Source organism: Lepisma saccharinum, chromosome 25 (assembly GCF_977018435.1).
Source record: "Lepisma saccharinum chromosome 25, izLepSacc3.1, whole genome shotgun sequence".
Classification (NCBI taxonomy): Eukaryota; Metazoa; Arthropoda; class Insecta; order Zygentoma; family Lepismatidae; genus Lepisma; species Lepisma saccharinum.
This window is the reverse complement of record NC_139253.1, coordinates 2,866,924-2,886,840: the sequence shown is the minus strand read 5'-3', so window position 1 is coordinate 2,886,840 and position 19,917 is coordinate 2,866,924. Positions and strand designations below refer to the sequence as shown.

Sequence of the window (19,917 nt, the reverse complement as noted above, 5' to 3'; positions counted from 1 at the left end):
TAGCAAAAAATACAGGCTCGACCAGGACTCGAACCCGGGCCTCTGGCACCGACAGTGAAAAATCAGGCGAAGCCAGGGCTGGCTAGGTAGCTCAGTTTTGAAGGTTCGTGGACCTACGTGTCGCAGTGGTTAGCACAGGAGTCTCGATTTCGAATCTATTGTAAGAAATGGATGTTAGTGTTTGTCCTGAATGAGAAATACTGGGTAAATTACTGCTTAGCGGTTTTCTTTAAATGAAACAAACTTGGTATAGCAATGGCGCGGTATGCCAGAGACGCAAGTTCGAATTCTGGTCGAGCTTGTATGTTTCGCTATGATAAAAATTGGACCTAAAAGACTAGAAGTTTATTTTTTTGCCTATATTTTCATTACAGCAGAGCCGGCACAAAATTACTATACTAAAAAAGAGAGAAAACACATCTCTCCTGAACTGCTTTCTATTGGTCAGGCATAGACATGTTCCCACTGATAAACAATAATTCTGCTCCTCTACATTCTCATCTCTACCAAAAATAAAGATAACAACCGGTGTAGAAGAGATTGAGCGTAATATTTCCACCACATGAAGTATTGTCCATTCCCTTTATTTACTTCTTGGCATTGACCAACTCTTGCAGCCCTTTAGTGGTCACCGCCTTCGGTCTTTCCACAGGAAGCATCAGCGCCCTGTTCCAAAGAAGGGAAGCTAAGGTACCAATCGCTCGCGACATACCACGAAGAACAGTATAGAATTCCTTTTCGACCAATCCATAGTGCTGAAAAATGAAATGCATAACTGTTGAGCAAAACTTGATAGCGCTGAGAGAATAGTAGCCCTAGAAACAAATACTTTGTCATTTTGAGGCATTCCCCTTACTAGGGCTGTAGCTAGAATTGACTTCTAGTCTTTCCAACAGGCCGATTCAGCGTTACTTAGTAACAAGTTACTTGTGATGTACTATCAAGTAATGGTTACTGTTTGAATAACAGTAAATTTCCGAAATGAGTAATACTAACTATCGCTCAGTTACTTTTTCAGATAAGGAGTAAGGAAATAATGTACACACTAGGCTGTAGGGAATCTTGCAAAGAGTTATTCAGGGAGAAACAAATAATGACAATATACTCCCTATACGCGTTACCCCCACACCCCCTATACGCCTTCATGGCGTGGTGCTATGCACAGGGGAACACTTTACCTTTTACCTTTTTATACATGTATAAGGCTATATCATTTGTTCTAAATACTGGAAGCATGACTAAAGATAACCAATTACACAACCACAATACAAGGGGGAAAGATAATTATTACCAGAACCAACACAGACTCGATATCTCAAAACAATCACCAATGAATGCCGGGAAAATATTCTACAACCAGCTGCCTCATGACATAAAACTGATATCTCCAAAAAAATAAACAAATACAAACAATAAAAATATATTTGACAGAGAGAGCTCTCTACAGTATCAGAGAATTCATGGAACAAGACAATACAAGGCCAATGTACTAAAATATATGTATTTTAATTGTATTCTTATTTTCAATCATGCAACAATGATAATGCATTTTTATTTTTATTGTAGTGTAATGAAGTGTATTTTTCAATTTTTACTTTGGTGTAGTGATGTAATGTACTACACAGTTCATTATGTATCTTGACGTTTTCCATGCCCTTTTAATCAAGGGTCAACAGAAGAAAATAAAATTCAAATAAAATTCAAATTCAAATCAGTTACTAGTTATAGCTTGTCAATATACGTAACTGTATCCAGTGGCGGCAATTAAAGGGGCGAGGTGGCAGTTGCTCCCCTACTTTTGCCAGGGAAAGTTAAATGTCCTTGCACCTCCCCCCCCCATTTTTTGGCACCCAATCGCCACCACTAATTGTAATTCAGTTACTTTTTGGGTAAAGTACTTTTTAAAGTAACTGTCCAAAGACTGCACTTATTTTCAGGTAACAAATGATGATTGGATGTTTATTTCTTCTTTGTTTGAGTTAAGTTGAGTTGAGTTAAGACCACTTCATGCACAGTAAGGCTAATCGGGGCTGGACCTACAGTTTAAAGTGGGATCCGAACCACTATGTACCTTCACCGGGTATCGAATCCGGGACCCCTTGATTACAAGTCATTTGGGTATGTATTGTGGTAGTACTATGTGCATCTACATACAACACTACCAACAAACCTACATATATTTTATTTCCACCAAAAGTTCTGGGTTTGAGAGTTAGCTGGGCATGGGCATTCCCTTGAGTGAGTGATCCTTTATCAGTGCCATACATTCATCATTCTTCTGTATTCTCCTGATTAGTCCAAACAGGTAGAAAATTGACATAAAATGAGAAAATGAAGAAATGCTATGATAGGAGATTTGATACATTCAAATAGATGCAATGTAATGAATTGTCAGGGAGGACAATGGGGTTGAAGACCCCTCCCAAGTGATCAGACCAGTCGCCACAGTGACTCAGCATGTAGAGTGCTGGACTCACAATCTTACCACCGATGGTCCTGGGTTTGAGTCGTAGTGTGGATATGGGTCAAGGTTGTCAGCCATCCTGGATTTTAAGGTAAGAAATACATCCTGCTTCCCATGTCAGTTGACAACCTTGAAACCCTGTATCTTTGTGAGTATTCCTTCATCAGTTTAATTTAATCATCATTCATCTTCATCATCACAATTAGCTTAAAGGGGTAGAAAAGAAATGTAAAATAAGGAAAATACAAATACAACAGCTCAGATTAGGATTTTGTTACATATAAAATGTCTACTGTTAGTGGAGAATACTATTGATATCAGTAATTAATTTTTCTCTACTAGTGATCAGAAAATTTAGTTCTTCATAACAGTTACAAATGATGATAAGGTCTAGATCTTATCTGGGAAGCTTCGTTCATTGCAGAAGAACACTGGAATAAATTAAATAATGAAAATGGTAACATAGATCCAGTATGGAGTTTTCTTTTTCACAAATGGAGTAAGCCACTATCTTTAAAATTTAATGTAAGAGAAAACATCAAGAGACTTTGTGAAAACAATGATGAATTTGAATTACCTGATGATATTTGGGATTCATAATTTTTAATAAAAAAATAATGTGAACAAATTTTTTTTATCTGAAATAAAAATAACACAGACTGCTTCTTTTTACAGTTAAGTTGCTATATTTCAACAATGTAACATTGACAACATCCATTATATAAGGGATTCTTATTGTTTAAAAAATTGCTCACCATTGTTATAACTGTATCTTTAGTCAAAATGAAAATAAATATCTGATGAAGGGAGTGTGTGTTCTCCTGAAACATCACAATGAAAAACTGTTTTCTTATGCTTGTAATAACCGTAAACTACAGGAAAATAATAAGATATAGATCTAACATAACAAATGAATCTACTTATCAATTCACATGCCTGAAAGACTACACCAGATAATGCATCCACGTTAGGCCATGGATTCTTCACTTTACGTCCCTGCATTAGAAGCGGGGGGACAATGCCATTAAGTTGTTCAGTCAACTGGAAAAAAGTTAAGGGTTTTTACACTTGAAAGCATTTCAACTGAGAATGTATTAATTATCACATTGGTTAATTCAGTAGGGAAAACAAAAATGTTTCCTTGACTCAATGGTTAGACCAAATTACCAGAATGAAAATTTATTATAATGGGCTGTATTAATAAGAGCAAGCAAGTTCTCATGAGCGTATGTATACTCATGGTACTTAAGTAGGTGTTAGAAAACTTTGCATTTCAACTTTAAATTTTGGTGAAATCTACCAAATAGTAGTTTAAGGCAACATAAATTAACTTATCAACCATTCTGGCTACAAAATACAACAAACAATCTAAAGATATTTTTTGACAAGGGTTTATCCAAAATTATCCATCTGGGTGGAGAGGGAGCGTAATTTCAGAGCATGTAAGGGTGAATTTAGAGCCAAAGTGATCATAAATTGGGCTTTGTCAAAATTTTAGGGGGAGGGGGTTTGAGGAAATTTTGGGGGGTGTTGGCAGCGTGTGGATACCTCAGAAAGTAGTAGATATAAAAATCTAAAATTTTCAAAAGTTCTTCTAAAAAGAAGCTAACATTCCATACTATTGTTTTGCCCCATCGGTCTATCTATTAAAAAGAAATATTTCATTACATCTTAAAGATTTTAATAACATGGAAGTTATTTTAAAAAAAACCCAAGACCTCCATGGTAGCGCACTGTGTACTTAAGTCGCTTTGTCAGTCTCTGTTTTCTTCTTAAATAGAAACTGACTTAACTGGAGGTGACATTGACAACTATAATCAATCCACTTCTAGTCAAGGAAACATGGTTAATGCTGGTCTCGATGGAAGAGTGGTCAACATAATATGTTGCAAAGCCAGATGTCTACCTATGGTGTCACCGTATCATTGTGCTTGTCTCGTCATCAATTTCATTAGTTCATCATCCATTCTCTTTATTGTGAGCCGACTTCTGTAGTGGAGTTGTTAGCACACTGCCCTGGGTTTGAATCCCAACCTCGACTGGGTGTTCTTTGTCCCTTCATCAATTTCATCATATTATCACACTCATCCTCATCGTCGTGATTAGCCAAAGATGGAAGAAAGCTTCACTAAATAACAAAATACAAATTAAATTAAATCGTGATTAATCCATGAGTCAGAAAGTGAATCAAAATAATAACTGAAATAGAGAGAAAGGAACATGGCTGGATACTGACAATGTCAGACAAGATACATGACGCACCAGTAGACATACCTGAAACATTGAATCGTGAGGCAGGTGAGCTGATGCAAAATCCCTTAAGCAGATGTACCTAGGATCTGTCTTTCGTAATACAATGTGACCATAACCTGGTATAATGGCATCTCGACTCAGTTTGTCCTTTACAAATTCATGAAGGTTTTCATTTGATACATTATATCCAAACTTATCTTGTATTTCTTTCAGGAATGCAACAACCTACAAAGGAATATTTTATTTTGAGAACATAAGAAGAAAAGTAAAGTCAAATTTTTATTAGTTTGCATATTCTTGTTAATAAAATATGTCATTAATATTAATATCAACATATTTATTCATCACATTCATTATTTATTACAATAATGCAATATATGTTATTATCATTGGTTACCATGCTACCTCTTTTTGCAACTGCCTGTTGGTATGCACATGAATGAACATTTTGTATGGCAAAAGATACTACAAAAACATTAGAGGTTTTATAGGCATTGTGGAAAAAGAATAAAGAGTGGATTATGAAATATTCAAACTGTATGTTTGTACCCATTGTGTTTTCTACTTATGCAACTGCATGTAGAAGTTATATATTTCACAATATATTAATTATAATAGTAAAAGAAAAAATATTAATGGACAGTATCATCTGTATGTAAGATATAGTAAATTCTGCTTTTGCTGCATGACAGGAACCCCGTACGACTGGGTGTGCAAGAGAGACTCTGCATGACTGGGTGTGCTAGTAGGAACCTGCACAACAGGATCCCTGTATGGTTGGTTGTCGAGAGGGACCCTGCATGACTGGTATGTGCGAGAGAGACCCTGAAGGATTGGGTGTGCGAGTGGGACTCTGCATGATTGGTTATGAGAGAATAACCCTCCATGACTGGGTATGGGAGTGGGAACCTTTGAAAACTGTTGGTGGGGGTGGAACCCTCCATAACTGGTTGTGCGAGAAGGACCCTGCACAACTGGTTTAAGTCATCCAACATCTGATTGTGTCAACTTATTTGATTCGAGTACTTTCACAAGTAGCATGACTTTTGTCATTTATGAAAAATTCAAGTTTACAAAAGTAATTTTATTGGTCGTTTTTAAAATGCATGGGTTATTTTTGAGAATTATTAGGAATTATCTGACTCCAACTTACGGATGTGAAATTTGATATCAAGAGAGGGACAATTGCCTCTCCTTGCAGATGTACTTGACCCTGGTGATTGTACAGGTCAATGCACAAGCCACAATCAACAGCTGTATGCAATGTCGGCACACAACAGCATAACAAACCATTCATCAAAAGTTACCAGGGATGAACTATTCTGACTCACATTCTACCAGGCATTAGGTTGGTGTCCTGAGTAAAGTGCACATTCTGTGTATAATGTATTTGAAAGGGACTTACCTCTTGAATCACAAGTCCACCTAATGGTGCGGTCATTCCACTAATTCCGGCAGCTAAAGCAACGTATGGGTCACACAGGGCTGACCCAGCTAGGTGAACTGTGTGCGCACTAACTGGTCCACCTCCATGGTCACTGGAAAATAAAGCTACATTTAGCATTGCAAGAGCAAATACAGGGTGTTTGCAAAGTCCCCGAAATCGAAGTTTTAGAAACTGGTACAAGGGTTAAGGCTGAATGAGCTTATACCCCTTTCAGTAGGCAGTGGTATAACCTTGTAGAACTTGTTTAGTGTTATTTTTAGAACAGTTTGGCTGTTACCATCCTCTGTAACAATGGCAGTCAAGAGCCAATGGCTTTTAAGCATATGTGTATATTGATTGATTGATTCGTTGCCATGAACTTAATCATTATAAGTACAAGTTGAACCAAGATATGGGATAGGTCACAATTAGTATATTATTACAATTATAAAATAATGCAAAATAGTATACTATTAGAATTAAAACATAGTAGAATATAATATGATTTTTGTTATTTGTTGCTGCTTTTCTGCCTCTTGTGGCCGAACACGACGATGAGGATGATTTTGGGCAAGTTCGCGTATATATCAGTTAAATTGGTGAATGTGTTAACATTCTTCTACACTTTGCAACAAATTTTTCATTACCAATGCGCTTACTGTATTTCTAAATTTAGTTTCATTGTGGTTTCTGAGATCCTCTGCAACTTATTATAGGGTCAATCCATATGAAATCATACCAGCTGGTTGCTTGACCATTTTTAAAAAAGTTTATTTTTTGAGTGGTGTGAGCCTCATATATTGACAGTTCAGAACCACTCTTATTTTATTTTTACTATCACCGATTTGAAGATGGCGGGCATTTTTTTTATCATGGCGCGCGTCATTTTCTCCATTCGTAAGCATCAGCGGCAACTTTTTTTTCTCAGCTCTGGTAAGTCCTACGACAATGAGACAAAATCTGTGATGTTAAGCACATTATAGGCTACAATTATATTTCTGTGTAATTTTCTAAATATTATTCCTTCATAATAAATTTTAAGGTTAAAATTGTGTATTTTAATCGCTCAAAATGACATTTTCGGACATTTTTTTGGGGGGGAAGGCAGTTTGTTTGATACTTGGATTTTTTTGTGCAAGTACCTGTGTACCAATAGAGTACGTCAAAATTATTTGAAGCTTGAGACTTTAATATTTGTTTTTCTACAGGGTCATAAACATGTACTTTTTGTTAAAAAAATCCAAGTTCAGGGTTAAATATCTCTGGTGGGCAGTTGTTTAAAAATCTGAAATTTGTGCACAATACAGTACTTTAGGATAAGTAACTTCAGTAAAAATTTTGAGTTTGAGATTTAATTGTGAAACGTTCTTTAGTCAAAATAACATGATTTAACTAAAAGAACCAATAATAAGTTCACATGAAAGACTCGAAAGCATACACGTGATGCCTCTCAGGGTATGGGGTCATATCTCTCTTCGTTCGTTGGTCAAAACAAATCAAAGTCAAGTTTTCGCTAAGAGAAAATAATTATATTTTACGTCTTAGCAAAATAAATACTTATGTGCATAAAATCCACTTCAGTCAAAGAAATAACAGCTTCTTACAATTCAACATAAACACTCTTTTAAAACTCGAAGCCCGAACTCCTAAGTCAAGACAAAAGACACTCGTAATTGCCATGGCAACAGCTCTTAACAAGATAATTATATACAGGTTAGTCACTATCCTGACATTATCAGTGATAGGTAAATTACAGACATTAATATTAAAAAACAATAAACATTTGCACCAGAGAAAAGATAATTAATAACAATAAATATTTGTGCAATGGGAAAGGACGTGTCAATTGCCCCCTCCGAAGAAAAATCAAAATCGACGACGAACTGGAAAACTTTCAACAGTCTAGGAGATTTTGGTTTCAATGTCTGGAAAACAGTTTATAATTCCTCATGTATTTAGTTCACAAGTTCTGAGATAAAACTGGATGCTTGAATTTCAATTTTTTTTTTTACAAGTTGGGACTTCTGATACATCATAAATAAACGATGACACTTCATACAAATAAGAAAACCAGATCAAATAAACATTCAGCAGCCTAATAAAATATGCTCTCGTTCTACAACATGTCGTAACCACAAACTCATAGAAAACGTTTCAAGTGCCAGGCCTTTCCAAAGACACCTTCCTATGGATCGTGAAGATTTCAACTTAAATAGGTTCTTCGTTCCATTTTCAAGTATTTTACTAGAATCAATCTTTTTCTTCATATCTTCTGGTGAAGGAATCCATTTCTAATGGCTAGCTTTAAATTTCCGGACCCTTATTTACTTGTCTACGGAATTATTCTCTTCTAGCTCCTTTTAAATCGACACTCCGTCCACCATTAAATATAATATTCTATGTATAAGACTGAACTCAGTTTTATACTTTCGCAGAAACGATTAACCAACAGCAGATTTTATGGTAAATCTTTAAGAATTAAGATTTCCATTAGAATGGTGCTTTCAGTAGTTTCGAGCACTGAGTTACGCTTGCCTACAAATTCTGAATTCTAGTTCTAGCTCACTGAATTTTTACACTGAACGGCTTGCCTTAATTTACATCTAAATTCCTTTTCCTCGTGATTTATTACAAGTATGAGTTTCTTATCTTCATCTCCAGAATGGGAAAAGTCTTTTGCTGCTCCCAGTTTCACCCGAGACTGCCTAACAAAAGGGGACGTTTCTATGCTAGGCGAGGGGTAAAATCCCGCACCTGGTCAAGATTAGATCCGGTATCCCAACAGAAGTTCCTCGTTACTGCCACACTGCGCTGTTGCTCAACGCTGGGGTATGGTTCAACAATGTCTGTCTGAACGCCACTGCTCGTCATTTGAGTCCCTGGAGCATTATTGCTATCTCTCGGTGGAGATAAACGTTGTTGACTTGGCGAAGAAAACCCGCTGTTAGGATACGGTCTATCGTAAGGATTACCTCTGGAAGCTGGATATTCTCGTCGTGATCTAAACTGACGCTGTTGACGGTAATTATTTCCATTTCTAGAGTATGGACTCTCAGCTGGGTTACTCCTATTTTGTTGCTGAACTAAGCGAATTCTAGACGTTCTTTGAACATCTCTGCTGTTTTGTTGAGAGCCAGTTTCTCCTCTCCATGTAGACCGCCAAGCATCTTGTTCCTCTGCTTGCTCATATCTCTTAACAAAATCCGCTAAGAGATCCACGGTGTTCGGAGCATGAGCCAAGCACAATTGCTTTACTCTAAAAGGTAGCTGTCCGATGATTAGGTTAACTACTTCCTGCTCGGTGTAATGATTACTCAGATTCCTATAGGCAGAGTACACAGACCAAATATATTCCTCCACATTGTTATCATTCTGCTTATTGTACCGCCTAGTCCTCACAGATGCCAATTCTCTCTCTTTCGCTTCTGTTGAAGCAAAACGCTTCTTGAACTCTCTGCAGAAATCGGAGTAAGTGCGGAAATCATTCTTATGCGAATAAAACCAGTGATAGGCCTTTCCAGTTAACAAACGTGGAATGATTTCAAGCCTATAATGTTGAGGAATCTGTAGAATTTCCAGGTTTGTATTCAATTCCTTTAAATATATTTCAGCTGAAGTAGCGATAATATTGCCGTCGAACTTTCTCATAGAATTTATGTCTGCCATTCTAGGAGTTACCCCAGTGCGTAACATGCGTGAAGCAGGCTCTCTTCTGTTTCTTCTGCTGCGAGCAGTTGATTCACTGTCTGAGGAGCTGGATTCGTTCATCTTCTTGTACCTCTTTTTCCGTGACGTCTTTCCTTGTAGGTTTGAAGCTTCATCTGAACAGATGGGATAAAATGTCGATCTTCCAGAACCTTCATCAACACGGTGGATTTTAGGATGATCAGAGTTCGTCTGGATCTGTAACCTATTCAGCTGATCAGAAATATGAACAATTTCACTACAGATATGACCAACATCTGAGGAAAATTTGTCTTGTTTAGTTTCAACTGTTTTCCTCCATTCTTCGTCAGCTTTCCGGTATCCCTCGGTTTCATTTATATTCTCAGCAAGTTTCTCTGCCACATTGTGATTAATGGTATCTTCTAACTTGTCTGTGATAACAGTTACCTGGTGATTCACATTTTCAAACACTTCCTTTCTGAAACTGCTCTGTTCTTCAGCGATTTCCTTACGAAAGTTACCCTGAGATTGTTCAACCTCTTCTCTCAACAGGGCAATTTCTTTTTGCACATTTGATTCCACTTGTAGAGAGTTTGCTTCACATGTCTGACGTAAATTAACGATCTCTATTTGAATGCTTTCTTTTATCTTCTGATGATTTTCTTCCATTTTTACAGTCAAATTGTCCAGTCTCTGTCCCATTTCCAAAGCTGATTCTGTGAGTTTTGAATAACCCTGTGAAAACTTCTCTTCTAAGCGCCTTTCTGATTCCACCCGATTTCTACCACTTTCCTCTAACTTTAAGTTCAAACTGCATTCCAACATGGCTACATTCTCCTGAAACTTAGCTTCCAAATTGCTGGAACTTTCTCTAATCTTTTCCTTAATTTTTGATTCCAGAGAATCCAAAGCAATGGCGTTTTCTTGGATCTTTGCTTCCAGATTGCTGGAACTTTCTCTAATGTTTTCCTTAATTTTTGATTCCAGAGAATCCAAAGCAATGGCGTTTTCTTGGATCTTTGCTTCCAGATTGCTGGAACTTTCTCTAATGTTTCCCTGAATTTTAGTTTCCATAGCCCTTGTACTTTCCTCCAACATAATCCGTATTGAAGAAAGCAGGTCTGCTGTAACTGGAACTGACTGCACTGGAGATTCATTTTCCTCAGCCGACGATTTACTTGCACTTCTCAACATCTTCTTATCCATATTCTTCTAGCACAGAATTTCCATCACAATCACAAATCAATTACTCTTCACGAACACACAAAAATGAACACCACTAACGAAACAACAGATTTCGAGCCCCGCGTTGTTGCGCCAAAATATTGAAACGTTCTTTAGTCAAAATAACATGATTTAACTAAAAGAACCAATAATAAGTTCACATGAAAGACTCGAAAGCATACACGTGATGCCTCTCAGGGTATGGGGTCATATCTCTCTTCGTTCGTTGGTCAAAACAAATCAAAGTCAAGTTTTCGCTAAGAGAAAATAATTATATTTTACGTCTTAGCAAAATAAATACTTATGTGCATAAAATCCACTTCAGTCAAAGAAATAACAGCTTCTTACAATTCAACATAAACACTCTTTTAAAACTCGAAGCCCGAACTCCTAAGTCAAGACAAAAGACACTCGTAATTGCCATGGCAACAGCTCTTAACAAGATAATTATATACAGGTTAGTCACTATCCTGACATTATCAGTGATAGGTAAATTACAGACATTAATATTAAAAAACAATAAACATTTGCACCAGAGAAAAGATAATTAATAACAATAAATATTTGTGCAATGGGAAAGGACGTGTCAATTGGTTTAGGAGATACAAAACTCGTGAAAAATTCAACATTCTGCATTAAATATGGCATGCCTAATTTCATTTCTTATTAACATTTTGTGTTGAAATTCGGCAAACTGTAATTTGGAATGTCAATGAACAACATTACAATCCTGAAATGGCTCTGCAATAAAGTATATATACGAGGGCGTGCTGAAAAGTAACGCTTCCTATGTTTTTATTTTCTTTGTTACCTTGTAAACGCATTTTGGATTTTGAGCAACCATACATTGCACTTATAAGACTTTCCAGCTTCTCCATTGCATGTTTCAAACTTCTATCGGCAGGGGGTGCCGAACTATTGCGAGGAAAATGGCAGCATGTAACCATGCAATGTTGGTGAAGCGCCTGAAGTAGCGTGCAGTGATCGAGTTTCTAAACGCAGAAAATGTGCTACAAATTGACATTCATCTGAGACTGAGGGAATATTATGGGAATGAATGTGTTAGACATCAGTACTGCGCGATCTTGGGTTTATCATGCTCTTAAAGAAAACCTCAGCTGAACACGAATCCGATGACCTCCATCAGTTCTAGTTCCTGGCCTTTCACTCCATTCTCTCACATAGCTGAGATTTTTTCAGCTGTGGGTTTTTTTAAGAGCATGATAAACTCAAGATCGCGCAGTACTGATGTCTAACACATTCATCCCCATAATATTCCCTCAGTCTCAGATGAATGTCAATTTGTAGCACATTTTCTGCGTCTAGAAACTCGATCACTGCACGCTACTTCAGGCGCTTCACCAACATTGCATGGTTACATGCTGCCATTTTCCTCGCAATAGTTCGGCACCCCCTGGCGATAGAAGTTTGAAACATGCAATGGAGAAGCTGGAAAGTCTTATAAGTGCAATGTATGGTTGCTCAAAATCCAAAATGCGTTTACAAGGTAACAAAGAAAATAAAAACATAGGAAGCGTTACTTTTCAGCACGCCCTCGTATATATACTTTATTGCAGAGCCATTTCAGGATTGTAATGTTGTTCATTGACATTCCAAATTACAGTTTGCCGAATTTCAACACAAAATGTTAATAAGAAATGAAATTAGGCATGCCATATTTAATGCAGAATGTTGAATTTTTCACGAGTTTTGTATCTCCTAAACCAATTAAATCTCAAACTCAAAATTTTTACTGAAGTTACTTATCCTAAAGTACTGTATTGTGTACAAATTTCAGATTTTTAAACAACTGCCCACCAGAGATATTTAACCCTGAACTTGGATTTTTTTAACAAAAAGTACATGTTTATGACCCTGTAGAAAAACAAATATTAAAGTCTCAAGCTTCAAATAATTTTGACGTACTCTATTGGTACACAGGTACTTGCACAAAAAAATCCAAGTATCAAACAAACTGCCTTCCCCCCCAAAAAAATGTCCGAAAATGTCATTTTGAGCGATTAAAATACACAATTTTAACCTTAAAATTTATTATGAAGGAATAATATTTAGAAAATTACACAGAAATATAATTGTAGCCTATAATGTGCTTAACATCACAGATTTTGTCTCATTGTCGTAGGACTTACCAGAGCTGAGAAAAAAAAGTTGCCGCTGATGCTTACGAATGGAGAAAATGACGCGCGCCATGATAAAAAAATGCCCGCCATCTTCAAATCGGTGATAGTAAAAATAAAATAAGAGTGGTTCTGAACTGTCAATATATGAGGCTCACACCACTCAAAAAATAAACTTTTTCAAAAATGGTCAAGCAACCAGCTGGTATGATTTCATATGGATTGACCCTATACGATTTTACTTCATGATTCCCTAGCCTGCTTTGTGTTTTTGAAGTACAAACTGTTTGGACAATTGGATTTTCTATGGAAGAGACTTCCTTGCAAGTACAACAGCATATGTAGTTCATATTAGTACACACATTTTTATAAACCTAGATGCAATTCTTTCCCAAAGAATCATCCTATGGGTGTTTATGTATTGCCAAATTTTCCATCTGACTTCAGTTTAATTTTTTTTGGGGAAAAGCTAATTGAAACAAAAGCATCCACAATTAATAATGCTCAATGAGGGCTGCAACATTCAAAATACAGAAAACTGTCAAGGATTTGTACCTACCTGTTAATTGTGAGGTACAATCTCACACATTCAATGAAATCTGGATTACTGAAGCCAAGAAGAGAAGCAAAATTTGAACTCCATCCCTTATTGGGGTCAATGGCTCCAAGAATTTTACCTTCTTTATATAGATTACAGTATATTGTTGCTGCTAGAACTGGTAGTTTTCCTAGAAGGTTCATTACATCTTCATAAACATACTGAAAAATAAATGGCAATGAATCTAGAATAACTTGTAAAGTAATTTAATATTTTTTTGAATGTATCTATTACTTGCATTGTAGTATTATTTATCTTCTAGATTACAGTTGTTACAAGCACTGGCATATACAGAGGGGGGGCTGATGGTGCTACAACTCCTCCTGAAAAATTGAGAAAAATCAACATTTTCAAATTAAAACAGCAAAGAAATCGGAGATAAACCAAAGTGGTAACTGAAATCTTGCTTACAATTACCCCATTACAATTTTTTGTCTTTGAACAACCTTTAAGACGAAGGTTAAGAATGGTAATTATGGAAAATTTTATAGTGCTTGATGGCCCTATATGCGATATTCACCTTTACAATTCCAGTCCCCTCCGAAAAAAAAAAAATCCTGCGTACGCCACTGGTTACAAGTATATAAACACAATTTTTGATATAACGTTTTGGAAGAACACACGCTCCCTTCATCAGTCATTAATTTTTAGTTTAATTAACGTTACAGTTATAACAATGGAATAACTTTAACAAAAACAACAAGAAGTAGTTATATACAATGAATCTTGTTAATAATGTAAATATGTCATATCAATTAACTGTGTAGAAAGGAGGGCGATTTTTACTTACCTCATGATATTTGGGATCCTAATTAAAATTTTATAACATCTTTATTTAAAATAAAAATAATAGTAATAATAGAACATATTGCTTACTTCACAGTCAGGTTGTGAAAGCCAGTTCTAGATTTGGCAACACTGAGTTCCTTTCTCAGTCCCAAGTCAGAGCTAAAGATATGCATACATGTACTAACCTCCCAATCTTTTGTCCTGTGAATGCCTTCATTAAATACTTTGGCAAACTCACTTTCGGAATGCAGGACTGTTAAGGCTGCACTGAGTTGAGCCATTGGATGTAAATTAGCAGGAAGGTTGTAGAGTAGAGTCACAACATGAGAGGGCAAACTTGCTCTCTTCGCCCATTCCTTAGATATGCTTGAAGCCTGTGAAAAAAGCCAACAGGAATTATAACCCAAGTAACCACAGCCGTTCAATGTCAGTTTTTACATGGGAAAGTTGGGTTTATGTTGGTTGGCAAATTCAAGTTGGTCTTACATTGGGCCAACGGTTGTTGCCAACGCTTGCCCAACCATGAAAAAGTGAGTCAAAATCAGTTTTAAAAACTACTTTTTCCTGCTAAGATAGCTTTCAAGAGTGTGCCGTAAAGACAAGGAAATATCATTTGTGCTTGCTAACTCTGCTGGATATTTTTGAATTGAGTTTGTGTGCTATGCATATGTGTATTTTCTACAGGGTGTTCCACATAAAACTGGTACGCATAATATGTATTGTTCCTCACAAATGTACTAGTTTTATGTGGGACACCCTGTTCTAAATATTGGATGGCAGCCCCTCTTTTTGAGATTCAGGTAATAAGAAACAAAACTAAGATACATTTACTGTATTTTTTCTCCAAAGAAGTACAAAAGTGAATCAAATGCAAGTACATAATATTTCAGCAAATTCGTTTTTAAGCCAAATTTTACAAAACTCATCACCTGCTCTTCAGTGGGGATTTCTCCAGTGACCAGGAGCCAAAACATAGCTTCTGGCAGAGGTTCCTCACTTTCAGGTGCCTTGGGGAGCCTCTCCCTGCACTCTGGAATAGAGTAACCACGGAAACTCACTCCCTTGTTTGGATCAGCCGTAGAAGTCTCAGTCACCAGTTCTATCATCCCGCGTTGGCCTCTATACAGCTGAAAAGGAGGATATTGAAGGGTCAGGTCTACTTTGATGAATTACACATGAAATATATGCAGAGGGAGAGAATTAAGAATTTTCTACACCCTTCTGAATACCAGAATGTTTTGTAGAGGTAGTCAAGCCATTAAAAAAAATAAAAGTAATAATAATAATATATTAATGAAATGAATAATAATAATGATAATTTTATTGACGTATTATTATTATTATGACACCCTTAAGGAGACCCTTCTACTCAATCTGTCATACGAAGGAATATCCGGAGCAACTTTTCTTTCATTATTTTTCATACCACTACTATTCTGAAATACATAGTTACATTCTGTTTTATCTTACTGTTTGGCACCCACAGGAGATGTACTATGCAGACATTTCAGAGAAAAAATTCAGGAAATTTAATGCAGGCAAAACAGCAAGAGCAAGAAATCAGATGGACCAGAGCTGGTCCAGTAATTCAGTTGGTACAGCAATGATACAGTATGCCAGAGACCTATGTTAAAAGTTCTGTTCGAGCTTGATATTTTACCTATAATTTGTCATGAACTTTTAAACACTTAAGACAAATCTTTGATAATGGAACAAAATTGTGGATGAGATGATTACAACAAAACAAAATATGTTTTTTAAAAATTCATCCATTCTTCTTATTAAGAACTAAACTCAAAATATGCACCTGAATATGAAATCTTTGAACTTAGATTTTAGGCTGTGTAGGGGCACTCAGCAGATAGAGAACAATGTGCGACTTGATAGAAGATTATTCTGACTGTGAGTTCAGTCACCAGAACCTCATTAACCTGCTAGAATACAGTTTTCAGGGCATACTATGAGGAAGAGAGGTTGACAATTGGTATCTACCCAAAACACATCAAAACTGACCTTGACATTTCTGTAAAGAACATGACCCTTGCAAGTTGGTAAGCCAAACACCTAGTAAGCTGGAATTGCATAAATGAACTTTACTTCCCCAGTTGAATTTATAAATTTATAATTTGATGGATCTCACCGATGGATAGTGGTTATCTCGTTGCCTTGTAATCAGTGTGTCCTGGGTTCAGTCACTCATTGAACAGTAGTTCAGATCCAACTTCAAAAGGTAGGCCCTGTTCCAATTAGGCTCTCTGATCATAAAGTTAAAATAAAGTTTGAATTAATTTTTATGGGCATTTGTAACATCCAAGAGTAATGGTAGTGGCATTGCTTTTCCTTTTACAATAATAGTACAGTAGAAAATATATTCACATTTGTTTATGTATTCTTATTATTTAGCAGCACTGTGCTGCCACTTTTGGGTAATTGAGACAGTCAGGATGGATGATGATTAGATTAAATTAAGGAACACAAACATAGAACACCTGTCCAGGGTGAAACCCAAGAACTTGGGTGGAGAGATATAAAGAAAAAATATTCATTTCAGCTTACTTACCATATCTATTGTTATGTCACCAACAGGTAGGTTTCCATGCTTTTGGCATAAATTTTTTATTCTCTCCCTCTCTGCTGGAATTTTACTAGCTAAAACTTCTTTGAGGCTGGCGTAAACTAAAGATTCAGATTTCGGTTCACTTGGCATAGTTGTTTCGGTATTGTTGGTGCTCTGCTTTCGAATAAAGACAGCCAATTTTGGACTCACCTAGAAAAAATAGGAACATATGTGGTTAGGTAATGAATGGAGCTCCAGTTAGTTTTTTTTTAAAAAAAAATTATATTTATTTACCACCCTCTCCAATTTATAAATGCATCCTTCCTGATAGTACAGGCCTGTAGTGTATATAATGTATGTTTCACATTTTGTTAAATAGAGAAATTACTATTTTCAATATTTATGTATTTATTTAAGTTTGGGGGACCAACAGGCATTTGAATGGCTAATTATAGATCTCCGCTAATTACATTTCAAAAGTTGCAGCTACAAATATACATGTCACACACATTCCAAGTAACCAAAAGTGAATGGTCCAACGTTGGGCCAACCGTACTGAAAATGGTTGGCCAATGGTTGGCCCAATGCAAAAACATACCATTGGCCAATGGTAACTTTGGCCGTGGTTCCAACGTTGGGTCAATGTGTGGTTTTTATGTTGGGACAACGTATGGTTTTACTACGTTGGGCCAACATATGGTTTTACGTTATCCCAAGGTACTGAAAACTAAAGAATGGATAGGTTTGTTTTCTGATATATGCATAATTTTTTGTGAGGCCAAATGTAAACAATAGTTCAAGTTGTTTATGAAAATAAAAAAAATACACAGCACTTTCTCAGTCACATGGTATAATTGTTTTCAAGGCACCATACCTTCAAGTGGTAGCACAAAAACCTTCTAGAGTTTACTTAGTTTTCCATCTTTCATGGAATTTAGTGTGAACATAACATTGCTTAACCACCTTCACAATAATACCTGTTAGAATGTTCTTGTTCTACTACAGCAAAAGAGACAAACAATAAGCAATTCCCAACACATCTTTCATCCATGGCGGCTGACAAAGGACTGGTGAGTGACTGCAAGTTAAAAATAGCTTCTACTTTCATTAAAAATATATTATATTTCCAATATGTGCTGTGACTTAAATATTCGAAAAGAAACACTGTTACATGTCACTTACTTTACACTCTAGAATTTTCAGCATTCTCCTGAAAGTTGTCTTAGCATTAAAAAGTTGTTTATAAAACTGATTTTGACAACGTCAATTTGCCAACCAATGTAAAGCCAACCTTTCCCACGTAAAACTGACCTTGGCCCAAGGGTGGTGGTTACTTGGGATACAAGTAAATTTGTGGTTGATAACATTATCAGTATTTGACATGCAAATCTAGAATATGCTAATCGAAAAGTTCACATTATATAAAAGTAAAGCAAAATAATTATTGGCATGTACAAAAAAAGAAAGAAATAGGAATTTTCCACACAAGTATAACAATAAATGATCATTATTTTTCTGACAGAAGAATTCAACTAATGATGGTTATAATGTAATATATTCACTATGTATATTCAATTATATGTAACACAAATACGAATGGAAGTGGGTTTGTGTACTTAATATTAAAAATATTGAACTTGCCTGCTGAGTGATTGCAAGTCGACACAGCATAGACCAAAACATCGTCTTATTACACTTTGTGTGATCTTGATATAATCCAGAGATCGGCCTTGCAGAATGACAAATTCTCTCTCTAGAAGGTACGGCTTTCCTAGAAAAAATTGGTTATTGTATACACTACGCAGCATTCATAAAGGCAAGTATAGCATCTTGATTCGCAACAATTAAAAAATAGAGTATGGACAATATAAACTTTGGTATAAAAGGACAAACTTCTTATATTCTTTTCAGCATTAATTCGAAAGACTATTAAAAGCGCAGATCATAGACTACAGACCATAAGAGTGTGTTCACAAATTTGTCCACAGCACAAAAACATTTATATTACCCTTGATTTCCAGTGATCTTGGGTCCTAATACATCTTTTATATTTCACTCTTTCCGCCAGACGGCACCACAGTCGATCAAAGCATCACGAACGTATTTGGAAAATCTCATTGTGTTTCAACATTTCTCTCCTGTCGACCTCCGTGGTGGAGTGGTTATCACAGCGCTACGACGTCAGGTGTCCCAGGTTCGAATCCTGGGCTGAGCATGGGTGTTTTCTGTGAATATCACTTCATCAATTTCATCATATTATCACTCATCTTCATCTTCGCTAGTAGCCATAAGAGGCATAAAAGCGAAGGAAATTGAACCAAATGAATGAATCGATCAAAGTTCTTTCGCTGGGAAAATGTAATATACTTTGTACAGAAAACGAAATAAAGCATTAATGCTAATTTAGATCGCCACCAGTGGCGGAGCGTGACCTTTCCAACAGTGTAAGCCTAGTATGATGAAGGCTTGTGTTTATTTTTGGGATGGGTCAGTGATTTATCCACAATCATCAACCCCTTCCCCCATTTTTTCAGAACACTTCCCTGAATTTTTTCACAAAACCCTAATTTTGGCACTAAATTTAACCTTACACCCTTTAAAAACGAAGTTACACTAAATCAGATTAAATATTCTGGATAAATCCCTGAGCCTGGTGTTTTCTTTGCTAGGGTGTATATCTCCTACATTTCAACTGATAATTACGTCAGTTTTATTCCTATCACAATGAGTAACGTAACCATAAAAAAATGCAATGTTAGATAAAATGAAGAATAATGATAATAAAGAAACGAAAACAGAAAG

The 19,917-nt window shown here is 36.2% G+C and overlaps 1 protein-coding gene across 4 annotated transcripts; it reads right to left on the bottom strand.

The window, feature by feature from the left end:
• Nucleotides 1–336: 336 nt before the first annotated feature.
• LOC145978958 (citrate synthase, mitochondrial-like) lies at nucleotides 337–19,238 on the bottom strand. Of its 4 annotated transcripts, XM_083111978.1 has the most exons (10): nucleotides 19,124–19,238; nucleotides 18,757–18,881; nucleotides 17,119–17,325; nucleotides 15,488–15,685; nucleotides 14,744–14,932; nucleotides 13,731–13,930; nucleotides 6,123–6,255; nucleotides 4,739–4,942; nucleotides 3,401–3,505; nucleotides 338–755 (listed from the first exon to the last, which is right to left on the bottom strand). In XM_083111978.1, exons 2-10 carry the CDS (start codon nucleotides 18,796–18,798, stop codon nucleotides 588–590), a joined length of 1,446 nt encoding a protein of 481 aa, XP_082968104.1. In that variant the 5' UTR covers nucleotides 18,799–18,881; nucleotides 19,124–19,238; the 3' UTR covers nucleotides 338–587. The 4 variants fall into 4 exon arrangements, with proteins under 4 accessions (XP_082968106.1, XP_082968104.1, XP_082968103.1 ...); XM_083111977.1 differs by lacking the exon at nucleotides 19,124–19,238 and having other exon boundaries at nucleotides 18,757–19,089; XM_083111979.1 differs by lacking the exons at nucleotides 18,757–18,881; nucleotides 19,124–19,238 and adding an exon at nucleotides 18,298–18,396.
• Nucleotides 19,239–19,917: the final 679 nt, after the last annotated feature.

Excerpts from the sequence above, each read along its gene's own strand:
- LOC145978958 (XM_083111978.1), bottom strand. The coding sequence starts at position 18,798 with ATGTTTTGGTCTATGCTGTGTCGACTTGCAATCACTCAGCAG. Across the intron at positions 17,326-18,756 it reads GACTTGCAATCACTCAGCAG|GTGAGTCCAAAATTGGCTGT; the intron begins GCAAGTTCAATA and ends TATTTTTTCTAG. Across the intron at positions 756-3,400 it reads TATCTGGTGTAGTCTTTCAG|CACTATGGATTGGTCGAAAA; the intron begins GCATGTGAATTG and ends TTCATTTTTCAG.